The 13,728-nt window shown below is 38.3% G+C and overlaps 1 protein-coding gene across 2 annotated transcripts in view; it reads right to left on the minus strand.

Annotated features, from left to right (window-relative positions):
• Positions 1–3,412: 3,412 nt before the first annotated feature.
• Positions 3,413–13,728, minus strand: part of LOC115443542 (guanine nucleotide-binding protein G(I)/G(S)/G(T) subunit beta-1) — a 31,636-nt gene continuing 21,320 nt past the window's right edge. For both annotated transcript variants that reach the window (XM_030168989.2, XM_030168990.2), the window contains exons 4-9: positions 10,841–11,011; positions 10,329–10,451; positions 9,775–9,976; positions 8,847–9,063; positions 7,408–8,364; positions 3,413–6,193 (exon numbers count right to left, since the gene is read on the minus strand). In XM_030168989.2, coding sequence (XP_030024849.1) covers positions 8,258–8,364; positions 8,847–9,063; positions 9,775–9,976; positions 10,329–10,451; positions 10,841–11,011 — 820 coding nt within the window. In that variant the 3' untranslated portion in view covers positions 3,413–6,193; positions 7,408–8,257. The remainder of the gene's footprint in view (positions 6,194–7,407; positions 8,365–8,846; positions 9,064–9,774; positions 9,977–10,328; positions 10,452–10,840; positions 11,012–13,728) is intronic.

The following is a 13,728-nucleotide window of genomic DNA, read 5'->3' on the forward strand; positions in this document are numbered from 1 at the left end:
GCTTAATTAATTACGCACTCAAGATTTTCCAGTCCAGTGATCATTTGGGCAGTTAACATTCACCGTCTACAAAATATCCGCACTCCGCGAAACACATGGCGGCCCCATTTGGTGTCGATCTCTGCCAGAATCTAATTCGGTCGCGCGCTCCTCGCCGGCTCGCTTGTTTCGCCATCCATAAGGTTTATTTACATTTTACCAGTATAATTCACGAGACCTTTACATCTAACATCTGGATACCTCCATTCATGATCCACGGCGTAAGGATTCGTTCTGAAATCTGAATAAGTTGATGCCGAGGTCCGCGGCCAGTTCGTGGACGGAATAGGCAGGTATTCAGAAATGAATGTATACTTGTATTGGAACTCTGTAAATTTTTATCGATTACTTTTTTTTATGAACAGTTCGAAGCGACGGTCTTTAATAGGTGTGATGTCAGCCAGTGACTTATGACTTGAAGGGGAAAGAGCTACTGGTATAGGTAATGGTGGGTGCTTATAATCCATGGACATCAGGCATGCCACGAGTTGCGAAGCCTAGCAGCATTTTAGTTTTAATGTGAAATTCATGGGGTTCAGTTAAAACTAGAAGAGGAAATTGTTTTGTTTTCGTAATTGGATTTCTGTGATGTATCCGAAGAAGCACATAAATATGCTGCACAAACCAGACTACCATAATGCGCAGTTCTCAGCTTTTCGGAAATATATCCGTGTAGTTACGTAAACCATAACCAAATTGTAAACACTGCTTGCACGAAGTGGCGGCCTCTTAAATTACAATTTCATGCACCCGAACAATTACACTAGTCAGTAGTTGTATGTATTTATGATAACAAATACTGCATTTGCGTCGCTGATTCAGAACACAGCTGTCGATAGTTCAGTTAGAGATAGTTTGACTCATCAGTTTTGGACTCGCGAAGGTCATAGGCACACATAGAGATCCATTATGAATCAAAGCAACCTCAATGATTTAATTGGAACATCCAGTACAAAGTTTCACCTACTAACAGACTTAGCGGCTCAGTAACTGGAAATAGTGATGTCACAGTATGTTGTAAAATATTATTTCAAAGTTCAAATCTCGTGATAATAAACAATTCTAAATTCCGGTACATCGATCTGATGTGAAGTAGTATAAATTACGATACTAAGAAAAGTCGTATCCTACTGTCGCCAACGTTCTGCCTACCTGCCTTGCAGCATGTACACAACTGACCCCGAAACTCTGCTCTTCTAACGCATCAATAAGATGGATTTTTCAAACTCAGTATGCAGTTCTTGTTTCGAAGTTTCTCGCCTCAGTGTTTCTGTAATGAGGTAGCAAGTAGTGTTAGGTCTGCAAGTAGTGTGATGGCTTGAGCGCAGGCAGTAGTTTGACTGTTTTCGTGGTATTGCTAAACTCCATAAGCAGCGGTAATCGCTTTCCATTGGGCGGGCCCACCGCTCGGCTGCCCACTCGGTCATATGTATGCATGTTAGTACTTTATGTTGTGTCAGGATCCATTTCGGGAAAATTCACGTTTCGCCATTGACAGGTATTAGATACTTTATGCAACACAGCCGATGTGTTGATCAACAAATCAACTCTGAGAGGGACTTATGCGATCTGTTGGACAACAAGTCGTCTAGCTATAAAAATCTGAGCAATATTTATTTGGTTAGGAATGAGTTGGAATTTGGTAGACCTGATAAGATTAGCACAATGCAGTGCCATACGGCCATTATGAACCAAGTTCTAGGTGGCGTTGTTCTAACCCAATTAGAAAATTCGCAGATTACTCATAATGTAAATAAGCCAAATAATTAAACATTTTAACATGCGCTATTACAAACAAACATAAATCGTTGAAATGTGCTACATACGCGACGGACGGTCGCGACTTGCTCGCGGCGAGCACTGCATACGTCAATGCGCTCAGAATTCACGTTTCAATGCCAACTAAAACTCATGAACCTTTTCTTTTTATAGATCACAATAGAACAAAGAACCCGATAGATATTTTAAAACGTTTATTATTGGCCTATTACAGGTTCGTATATCAAAGTTTTTGGTACAGCGACCTTGTAGGCTTGTATTTAAAAAAAATAGCTCCCGTTTTCGTAGTTGATAGTTTCATGGGAATACATACTTGCGTTTACTGCGAGTTTATTAGTTATTACAGACTTGGCGTAGATAACATGTGAAGAGAATTTAGCTCTACATTTTGTTACCAAAACGTATTATTTATGCAAAGATTTAACCGACTGCTGTTTCGTAATTTGTTACTTCCTGTCTTAAACTGAGCAAATATTTGGCCATATCATCAGCGTTTTGCAGTCAAATCAAAGTTAAAAGGCCAGGAGCTGTCCGCCGTTGATACGGTGTAAGATTTTAATATGGGTACAATGTAGTGACCGTTGGGATAGACGGTAATGTAGCTGGTCGGCCTCACGTTGTCGGTGATTCTAAGGCCGTCCTTCGGATGTGTGGGGCTTTGAACTTCCTGAACTGGAGACGGGCTGCCCCAGGCGACACGGTGCCGCTGCGATAGTTAAACACTTTTGCAACACAAGAACTTCGCAGCCGTCCCTATGCTCCGAAGATGGCCACCGCGGATTTTTAGTTTGTATGCCATGTGCAGGGTGTATAGCGTAACGAACTCGGCCTAGCGGTCATTTGACGTTTTCCCATCTCTCTGGTTGGTCAACGCCGGGTCGTAAGCCCGGTGAACCCAATATAATCGTCCAGTCGCCCCATGGAGACTGGGTAACAGTGGTAAATCACTTTCTCTGCGAATTAGTCTTATGCTGTTAACATGGATAGATTGCATTGTGTCCTGTGCAGCTGTCAAGAAGTGTTAAATGAAACTGAGTGTTAGCGTGAACATACAAGTTAATTGTATTCTAGAATTCCCATCGATATTACAGGGGCGGATGATTTCTGCGCATGCGCCTTCGTAACTTAACATAAAGCCAAGGAATAGGTATTGGTCATAACATGGTACATTCAGCCTATAATTTATCCCATGAAATATATTTGTATGCAACCCCTGGGGGAATATACAAAAGTGTCCCATATATGTAATGAAAGCAATGATCAAAATAAATACTTTGTATAATTTCGCTTTAATACCTACTTTGTTATGTGTTATGTTTGTATAAATAAATGTATGTCGATGATGCTCAATTCCTTTCCCGCCTATAAATGATAGCGAACTCACCCAATCAGATTTGAATAGATAGCAGAGAACTAATGTTGGAATTAAAATGACGAATCATTTATTACGTCTAAGCGAGCGATGGTATCATGGACTTCACCAGTGTCCCAGCCAAAGACAAAAGACGGTTAATTAATTACAATAGCTTTTACCTCACTATAAATAGAAGCCATATTGGCATCCATACCTATACTGGGAAGTCAAACGCAACAATTAAAATAAACAAATTTAATTTATTGATATAATAACTAAAAAAAAATATTTTACACAATACATTATCATTAGTATTACACCACTAAGAATAATTATATTTAAACATACATAGATGTGGACTAGCAAATAAAAATTAACTTATACAAATCATTTATATTTGTTTTTTTTTCAGTGAAAATGTCAAGTTGTGTAACCGGGTTCAATTCAGGTATCATTTTCGAATCTCGTATCGATTTAGGAATCTCTTCTATCCGTCGCCGTTCGCTTTCATTTATCGATTAAATTTCTTTCCACTGTTACACTGTCGCGTCATTCTTGAACGAGAACCAGCATCGCCAAAGACATCTGTATCCCTATTTTCTTTAATTATTAATAAGTTTAAAGTTAACGGTTAAAATATGGCAGTCCCTTCCAATAATACAATGTAAAAGTGAGAAAAATTGGTCTGAATAGACAAAAACAGAATAGGAGCATTCAAAACTATCCATTAAACATTATACATAATGCTAATATTATATTTACGTTATCGTACATCGATTTGAAAAGAAGCCGTTACAGTAGAAAACAATTACTTTTTAAAAAAGTCTCTTATCCTAGGCGTAAAACTAGCAGACCAGAGCTAACTTTATATTTATTTTTTATCTGTCCAATATTGTCAAAATTCGCGCTTTTGTTCTAAGAATGCGCCGTTCGCGCCAAAATCTCAGCGGCCATTTTGTATTGGACAGACAAATCATAAAATATACCCAATGATGCGAAATACCTTACGTATAGATTATATATTCATGCGTGTAGACACTTGAAATTGCTATAGAAAGTTTAAAAATCATAATAATATAGTTTAACCGACAATTTGACGAATAAGTTTTTGCGGGTACACAAAATGGCGGAGCTTTGATATGCCATATAATAAATCATGGTAACAGACTCACGCAAGCTACAAACGTGTACATTGTGATACATTACGGTGCAAAGATACAATAATTGAGCACAAGACATCTGAAATGATATTCGAATGGTCACATTACTGAAGCGTCCACATTACTCAGGCCAACTGTCGCCATATCAAACCTCGTCTGCCTTAATATAAACATCTACGTATATTATAACCTATCTAAGACGAAAAGGCTAAACGAAAAGATACATGTATAAACCGAAATAGCGCGACACCCATCCATCGACTGACAAATTAATAAGCCAAACGAATGTGCTCAAATCCGAACGAATACTGCAACAAAATATATCACTTAGGGAGCTCGTGTTGCCACAAAGAAAAAAATAGCGTTTATCAATAGTTTCCGATAATCAAGTTACAAATGCCTATTTTAATATTGTATATTTTAATCCTTAACTAAAGCTAGCTTACTTCTATTATGAACTCAGTGGGACGAACGTGCTGGTGTTAGCGTCCCTCAATTCTCTTAGTTCGTTATGATGTTAAAGGGTTTCAGTTCGAAAGCGTGTGATGTTTGCACCACTCAGCTCAATACGAACACGTTGCATTATAAACCCACATAGAAACGTCCATCAATTAAAAACGTTTTCTACCATGTCCATACGTAAAATTGGTAGAAATTTTAATTTATACTTTCCTACAAATTCAGAAATATATATGGTGAATGAAATTTTAACTTATTGTTTAAGTAGTGATCGTGTTAAATGAGAATAAGTACTATTTAAAAGAGCGAACGATTGTGCAAGCCTATATAAATGTATAAAAATTAGTGCGTCCCCACATAGTCAGAGTTTCAAACATGCAGTTTCCATACATTGTAACAAATCCGATTTACTCTCGAATTGTTACTCAACTCGGAAGTGCTACAGGAATGGTGAAATGAAATGCATCAATGGTTTCCGAAGGATTGTTGCTGTTCAACTAACTCCTCGTGACTTCCACACTACGTTACCAGCACATTGTATATGTACAGCGTACGTGAGAACTTTCCTTTACATGAAATCAATTGCTTCAACTTTTTAAACACCAAATATTGCTAGCAATATTTTCATGCAAACTGACTAAATTCAAGCCATGTTTAGTGCTGCCCATAATAGTAATTAGAAAATTGGGCACCGATTTCTATACTAAACAGATAAATCGCAGTTTAGTTGGTGTTTAACAAGCCAAATAGATTTTGGTGTGTCGAAGGCGCGATGTGCCCTGAGGCAAGTGTGAGGGTTCACTATTGATACCAGCGTGTGACAGTTAATAATCAATTTATATTGCATTCGTCAAAGTATAAATCACGGTACGCTTAAAGCCTATGATAAATCAAATCCCAGTAACAATGTCAAATACTTTTACACACGAATCGGACGAGACGCGCCGTTATTAAACGAGAAATATTCAATTGTCTTATATCGTATTAGGTTATGAATTAGGCAAAATTTTATACTCAGATACATATCGATATAGCAATACAGTTTCCGCACTAACAATACATGTGGAAGTGACGTCACTCATCAAAATTAATGTGTAAAAGCGTTCACAGTATTGTAACATCGCATTGTAAATTAACCACCGCCACACAGTATGCAGAGATCGCGGGACATCTCACCTAACATTCAAAAATGAATTCTACACACTAAACGTACAGTTACAATTATAAAATCATAAATTAGCTCCAACCGCGTTAGGATTACATTAGATCGACAAAAAAAAATTATAAACAAAAAAAAAATATTCTCATTCAATAAATTACACAAAACACATTAACAATAGTATTTGGTTCTCTGATTATAGGATTTCAGAACTCGTACCACAGTTGTGCGATGATGTAACACCTGGAAAAGGCGGAAAATATCATTTGAGTGTGCACTTATCGACTTGTGTATTGTGTGTGAATAGTGGCCAAATAGTAATAAGTTCATAGTCAGAATTGCATCTAACAAACGCGGAATGTTAACTTTACAGACTATCTTCTCCTGGAACCACTAGTTCCGATACAATCGACAATCCTATTTCCTTCTACACTGAGGCCCGTATTCACAAACGTCACTTAGCTAAGTACGGAGCAATGTTGTGATATTAAATCTGTTTAGTGCTTTTGGCATGACAGCTTCCGCGTTAGGCACAGATGCGCTGTGATTGGCTAATATTAAGATACAGCTATATGTCAACTGGCTGTCAGATAAACAAAGCTGAACAAAGTGAAATAAAACTATGAAATTGCTGACACAAACAGCCTTACTTATAAACTTGTTTTAGCATTAAGAGATGGTTCAGAATTGCTTAAATAGCTGTCAAAAACATCACCGGTTTCGTAGTTTAAACCTTATTAAGAGGCAAGATGGCGGGTTTTGACTTACAGCTGATCGAGCTTTGCGATTTTTTTATAAGACCGTGTGTTCAGGTGCACTGTGCGTCTTCGCTATTGTTTGTGAATACGGGTGTTACATATAGGTTTAATTACACTAATCCTAAACTGCCTCTTTGTGAACGTCGCTAATCTTTGGTGTGTAAATCTCGATTTCATATCTAGACTTAACAAACGGACAAATATCGAAATGGCTTTCTATTTTGGGCTTTACTCCAAATTCATTATTATTTGCGTAAACTATAAATACATAGAACTGGCTTTGAGAATGTGTGATACATTTTCCAAATTTATCGTTTCGTTTTACATTGTATTTTTTATCTATGGTTTGAATTTTCGAGATAGTCGCCCACTCGTCACTGTGCGTATAAATTACGTTCCCGACGTCAAAATACAGGGCTATCGAGGACGAAATCGTCATAAATCATAGACAATAAATATAGTGGTCACAACAAAAATGACTGGTAATATGGCCAATAAAAACTTGGCCCGGTTCGATGTATGCACAGCATGACAATCTTGGCACAAGTTCAACATCATTGAAATTACAGTTATTAAACACACGTGACAAATTTTGATTATATTTAGTCATAAATAATACATAAATCATTTTCGTAACTTAATTTATTTTGATAATTAAACAATATTTAATATTTGCTGTACGCGTTGATAAATACTCACCAAGTAACAGAAACTTATTCCCGCAGCGTGTACCCCTCCAGGGAAGGCGTTCGGCTACGCTATCATTATATATTGTGTACATTATCATATTAATATATAAAGTATGTATACAGTGACAGTGACGCGCACACACATACACACACGCACGCATACAAAAAAATTCTAACATACGCACATACACACGTCGGCGGACAGACGCACACCCCCCTAAGTCGTAACATTAAATGCTGTTCATAATTGTTAGAAATAAAATCTAAAATTAATCATATTTATAAATAAATAAAGCGGTTATGTGCGGACATCGCGTCGGTATCATAATAATATAGACGTACATTTTGTCGCGCTGGGTCATCGGTCGTACCGTCTTTAATCTAAAAACGTGTAAAGCAAGTATAAAAACAATTTGCGCGCTGATTTTTAAGAGGATATTGGCGGCAAAAACGACACAGACCGACAAAATCTGAAATATATTTGTGCTCGTCACAGAATGTACGCAGACTGCGATCACTCGATCACGGAACTGAAAAGAAGCGTCTACTGAACGACACACGCCGGCCCGCGCGCGACACTACACACGATCGACTCGGAGTTACTGTTGCCGGCCATATTGGACACGCATTGACGCGGAAGCAACTGTACTGATCATTGACTATTTTATCTCGCATATTATTCAAACGCTTCTCAATTAGATGTTTGGAAATGCCTTTAAGAGTTATATTGAGGCGATATCGATGTTCCTACACGAGAGCCGAGTACGGATATTCGGAATGCGGTATGAGTGTAACGTGTGTCCTGTGGTTGTGAGTTCGCGCGCGGGGTTGGGTGGCGTGTGTGCGGGGTGAGGGGGGGTTTAGTTCCAGATGCGCAGGAACGAGTCCCAGGATCCGGTGGCGACGGCCATTCCGTTCTCGGTCACGCCGAGGCACGACACGCGGTTGTCGTGGCCGGCCAGGATGCCTGCAAACAAAGGAAAACACAAATTAATAAAAAAAATGTTTTGTACAGGTTAAAAGATAGATATTTTTTTTTTATAAGTTTAAATCTTTATACTATCAGCCCTGTATTATATACTGTCCCGCTGTTAGGCACTAGCCTCCTCTACTACTGAGAGGGACTAGGCCTTAGTCCACTATGCTGGTCTGGTGCGGTTTGGTGGACTTCACACACCCTTAAAATCTTTAAAGGATTAAAAATTTATAATCAATAATATTATTCAAATATTTATACCCAGACATAACTTTTCATACAGTAGTTTGAGATAGTTCCAATCTTTAAAAATACCCCGCTAACAAACTGTACACTATTACAGCATGTATTCCTTATGTACATAGGCCCAGCTACACTCCATATTTACAAAAGGTAATTTCCAATACCAGAAACGTTCAACAACACAAGAGAGTTCAAGATCAAGTGCAAATGAAATATGAGAGTATAGTCACCGGCGCGCTCGCTCTTCATGGAGTCCCACACGTTGCAGTTGAAGTCGTCGTAGCCGGCGAGCAGCAGCCGGCCCGACTTGGAGAAGGCGACGGACGTGATGCCGCAGATGATGTTGTCGTGCGAGTACATCGCCAGCTCCTGGTCGGCGCGGATGTCGAACATGCGGCACGTCGCGTCGTCCGAGCCCGTCGCGAACGCGAACCCGGACGGGAAGAACTGCGGGGGGAGGGGGGTGTTGTAGTGTGGGGGTGTTTATAGCCATTACATGTTAATATATAAGATATTTTCTAAAAACGTCTCACGATACAGGCTTAGCCTAGTGTGAGACGTTTATTTAACAGCTATTAGTAATTAAATATACCAATGGTTACACATATTAATTTTATCGTCGATTAAGAGATCTTGTTTAAAAAAAATCAATTTTCTAACACCTCCTCACTGAGGGAATATTGGTTGAAAACGTGATCCAAGATCATGCTGATTACAGATATCGTTGAAGTTAATGACTAAACCAAATTGTAAACAATGTATAAGTTACTTAATAAAGAAATAAATAAATAAAAATAAATATCATGAGCAGAGTGACAGCTGTTTTACAAGTGTCAGTGTGAAGTAAACAAATTTCAGACTAGTTATGAATTATGGTTGAAGTTATGTTGGCCATTTCGAAGTTAGATACTTCACTTCCTAATTACTTTCCATTAAGAGTAGATGTGATACTGTTGTGATCAATTTTATAGCGCTTTATTAAGAGCATTCGTACTGTAATTAGTATATATTTTATACTGATATGGTAGCAAGACTAATGGTCATGTAAAGTAAATTGATCACTAAAATTCCAGGATATTATATGTCTTCCAATCTTCGTCAAAATTTAAAATGGTTTAAGATATCAGAGTTGCAATAGCATAAGTAATGCGTGCTGACCGTGACGGCGTTGATGTCGCTCTCGTGTCCGGGGAAGGTCTGCTTGCACTGGCAGTCGCGGATGTCCCAGAGCTTGGCGGAGGCGTCGCACGCGCCCGACACGAACGTGCGCTGGTCCGGCGCCAGCGACAGCGACATGACGTCGCCCGTGTGCCCCGTGAACTGCCCGCACTGCTGCCCCGTCTCGATGTCCCACAGGGCGCTGCCACGGAACGACTCGTTATACACTTACACATTTACTTAATTACTTCAACGGGCCAAAAATAGCTGTATTACATCTACACCTAACACTCTTTAACAATAGACAAACCATATTATAAAAAATATAGTACTAATAGATGACAAGAGAATAATTAAATACATTTTTTTTGCCAGATTCAATAATCTCAAAACAGACCAAGAATAAAAATATATTTCAAGTAGCACATAAGTTATTTTATTAATTTATTATAGGCCACAAGCCGCTTAGAGAATTAACTTATCCCTCTTTTATTTCCTAAATCATGATCAATGAAGTCTAAATCATCATTATATGTCATATTTCTCGTACTCACCAAGTCATGTCACCGGAGCTGGTGAGGATCTGGTTGTCGTCGAGGAAGCGGCAGCAGGACAGGTATCCCGAGTGTCCCGGCAGCTCGCGGGAGACGCGCACGTTGCCCTCGCGCGTCTTCAAGCTGCAACACCAAACGCATGGTTCATACCGACGCCGAGACATATTTATAATTTATAGAATTTTATATATTTAGTAAATACTAAGTCATTTCTATACTGCAAAATTTATAAAAAAATGTTTCACCAATTCCAACCTAGAGTGGTATATGAGTTTTTTTTTTACGTTCAAAACTTCCTACTACAAGTGAGTAATAGTGTACACTGTGATCTTCCTAGCATGATAAGGACAATACTATAATACTCATGCTGTACATAAAAGCTAAGACAAAAGTAGAAGTTAAATATAAACTACTTATAGGTATGATGCACCCATATTTAAATTCCAGCACATTCCATCTCATTTATAAACGGATATTTCAAAGAGCAATAATTCCAGCTTATTCCCGCTCACCTGTAGATGGAGCAGATGTTGTCGAGCCCACCGCACGCGACGTACGATCCGGACGGTGCGTACGCGCATGTCATCACCCACGAGGAGCGCAGCGGTATCGCGTGCACCTTGTTCGTCGTGTGGCTGTCCCACACGATCAGCTTGCCGTCCTGGCTGGCGGACACCAGGTTCCTGAACACAGAAAAAAGAAATAGATTTTATTATTAATTAATCCATTCCTATAACAAAAAATATTATAACAGGTATTAACTAAATTCAACAATGCTTAAATTGTACAATAAATGTGATGTCCTAAGTCCTTTTAATAGATATTGTGTTCAAAGAAGACCTAATGAATTTCACAGGAAATCGTTGGTTGCAGACTATTTTTGAAAATCCTTTTACTTTTCTGAATTTTTTGATACGTAGTTTAGTGCGAATATGGCGTGTGCGTATTTCTGACTGAAAGTGTAATGTTGCCGATGCGACAAATTCTCTTAGCGTAACAATAGTGGCACTAGAGCACGTAATTTTTTTTTAATAGATATTAATTTTGTTTGAAACTTACACTTTTTTATTTTACGTCTTCGGCTAGAGTAACAAACTATTGCGTTATTTCCAATAAAATAAGCATGTGGTGTCATTTAGTAATGTAATATCACAATGATCCTGTATAATACACGGCTAATATTTCCCAGAATCTAGTTCGCACGTAGAATCTATTACGCCTTTACCGTACCATCGGCACTTAATAAAATATGGTTCCGCGAACCGCTAGAGCTGTTACAACTGCCAGAACTGGGTCAGTCGATGACTCCCCGCATTAAATATACTCTACACAGTAAATCAATATTTCCATTCAAAGTACACTTCCTTTGTCTGATACTTCAAAGCGGAATTTTAAGAAAAAATAAAAAATTCACAAAGTAATTCATTAGACACGATATTTTTAGCTTTCCATCGTCTTCAACATGGGAAGATGACGTATAATTCGACGTTCATTGCCTGTTTTGTAACGTAAACGAATATTTAACTTCTTTCAGTAAGAAAATCAAATAAGAAAATAGGTTGTATGGATATAAAGAAACACATTACTTCCTTGTTAAAAACTGACCCACTAGTATGACTGAGCATCATGCCTACTCGAAAACAATACCAACCTCAGCTATAATTTGGAATAACCATATATTTAATGGCAGACGACACTATCTCCATAATCCACGCAAAGTTTAAAAATCCCATAATGTCCATTAATGAAACAGTATTATGTTTTTAATTAGACACATAATCACGCAATCATTATCGAAGGTATTCAGAGGCGCCCACTTTTCGCCAAGTTTGATCCGTCCCATGATGTGATGGACGGGGGGGAGGGGGACGCCTATCGCCATAACAGGCACAAATTTACTCCGGGCTGACACTGAGCAGAAAACCCAAATATTCGCCCAACCTAGGATTCGAACTCAGAGCGCTGCCGTACCGCGCATGAAGTACAACTAAGCCAGCGGGGCAATCTTTCATTAATAGACAATTTTTAATTATTACAGTTATACCTACAACCCCAGCAACCTTATTAGTGATTACACCACACACAATTTGTAACCAGCTTTACCAACATAGACTGAAACTTTTCATCCACATGCTCAGCGCCAAACACGGCTGTGAATTGAATCAGTAGACTACGCAATTCATCATGTAATATTCATGCACACCGTCTACGATTGAGAATAACTTACACTAGTTTTTATATCAAACTATTGCGCAAGGCAATGCTATCAGTTTTTACATTTTGGGCCCATTTCTTAATCCGAATTGTCAAAACTCAAAACACTACATTCGTTAGCATTTTCGGGCTTAATTCAATAGGATACCGGAGTAATTTTTTGTTTGCTATCAAATATTCACGTTTTATTTTTTCCTTGCACAGAAGGAATAATGAAGGAATAAATTAAAATTCAGTATAAAAGTTATAATTCTTTGATTTTCGGTAGATGGGGGCAACAAGAAACAGATAGAGTCAATGCACATGTGACGTCATCGGGAATTACGTCGCGTGCGAAAGAAAGCGATGAAGCGATATCTCCACTGCGTCCACATCAATATTTTAAATATGAATTAGTGGATCATTTTTAACTGACTTTTATGCAATTTTACGCAGGACTGCCTTTTCGTATTATTAACCATTACATATATACTTAGTCTGGCCATAAATACTGTTACACTTAATTATAAAAAAATATTACATTTGAATTTCGAATCTGTCATTTTTATACGATTGTTCATTGTGTTTTCTCATTTTGGCGCCAATACATTGTAAAATATTTTGCGATATTAAAATGGTGTGGGGTGATAAAGAGAACCGAATCGCTGTGATAGCATTACACAAAGTAGGTATGGAGCCAAATGCAATTTTTAAAACTCTCCATACACTTGGTATTAGTAAAATGTTTGTGTACCGGGCTATTAATAGGTACAATGAGACCTCCTCTGTTTGTGACAGAAAAAGATCTGGCCGTCCACGTAGTGTTCGTACGAAAAAGGTGGTCAAAGCAGTAAGGGAAAGAATTCGAAGAAATCCTGTCCGAAAGCAAAAGATTTTATCTCGGGAAATGAAGATAGCACCTAGAACCATGTCGCGTATTTTAAAAGATGACTTAGGACTTGCAGCCTATAAGAGACGCACTGGCCATTTCTTAACTGATAATTTAAAGAAGAATAGGGTGGTAAAATCGAAACAACTACTGAAGCGGTACGCAAAGGGAGGTCACAGAAAAATTTTGTTTACGGATGAGAAAATTTTTACAATTGAGCAACATTTTAACAAACAAAATGACCGTATTTATGCTCAAAGCTCTAAGGAAGCTTCCCAATTAGTCGACAGAGTGCAACGTGGACATTATCCGACTTCA

This window comes from Manduca sexta, chromosome 3, assembly GCF_014839805.1.
Source record: "Manduca sexta isolate Smith_Timp_Sample1 chromosome 3, JHU_Msex_v1.0, whole genome shotgun sequence".
Classification (NCBI taxonomy): domain Eukaryota; kingdom Metazoa; phylum Arthropoda; class Insecta; order Lepidoptera; family Sphingidae; genus Manduca; species Manduca sexta.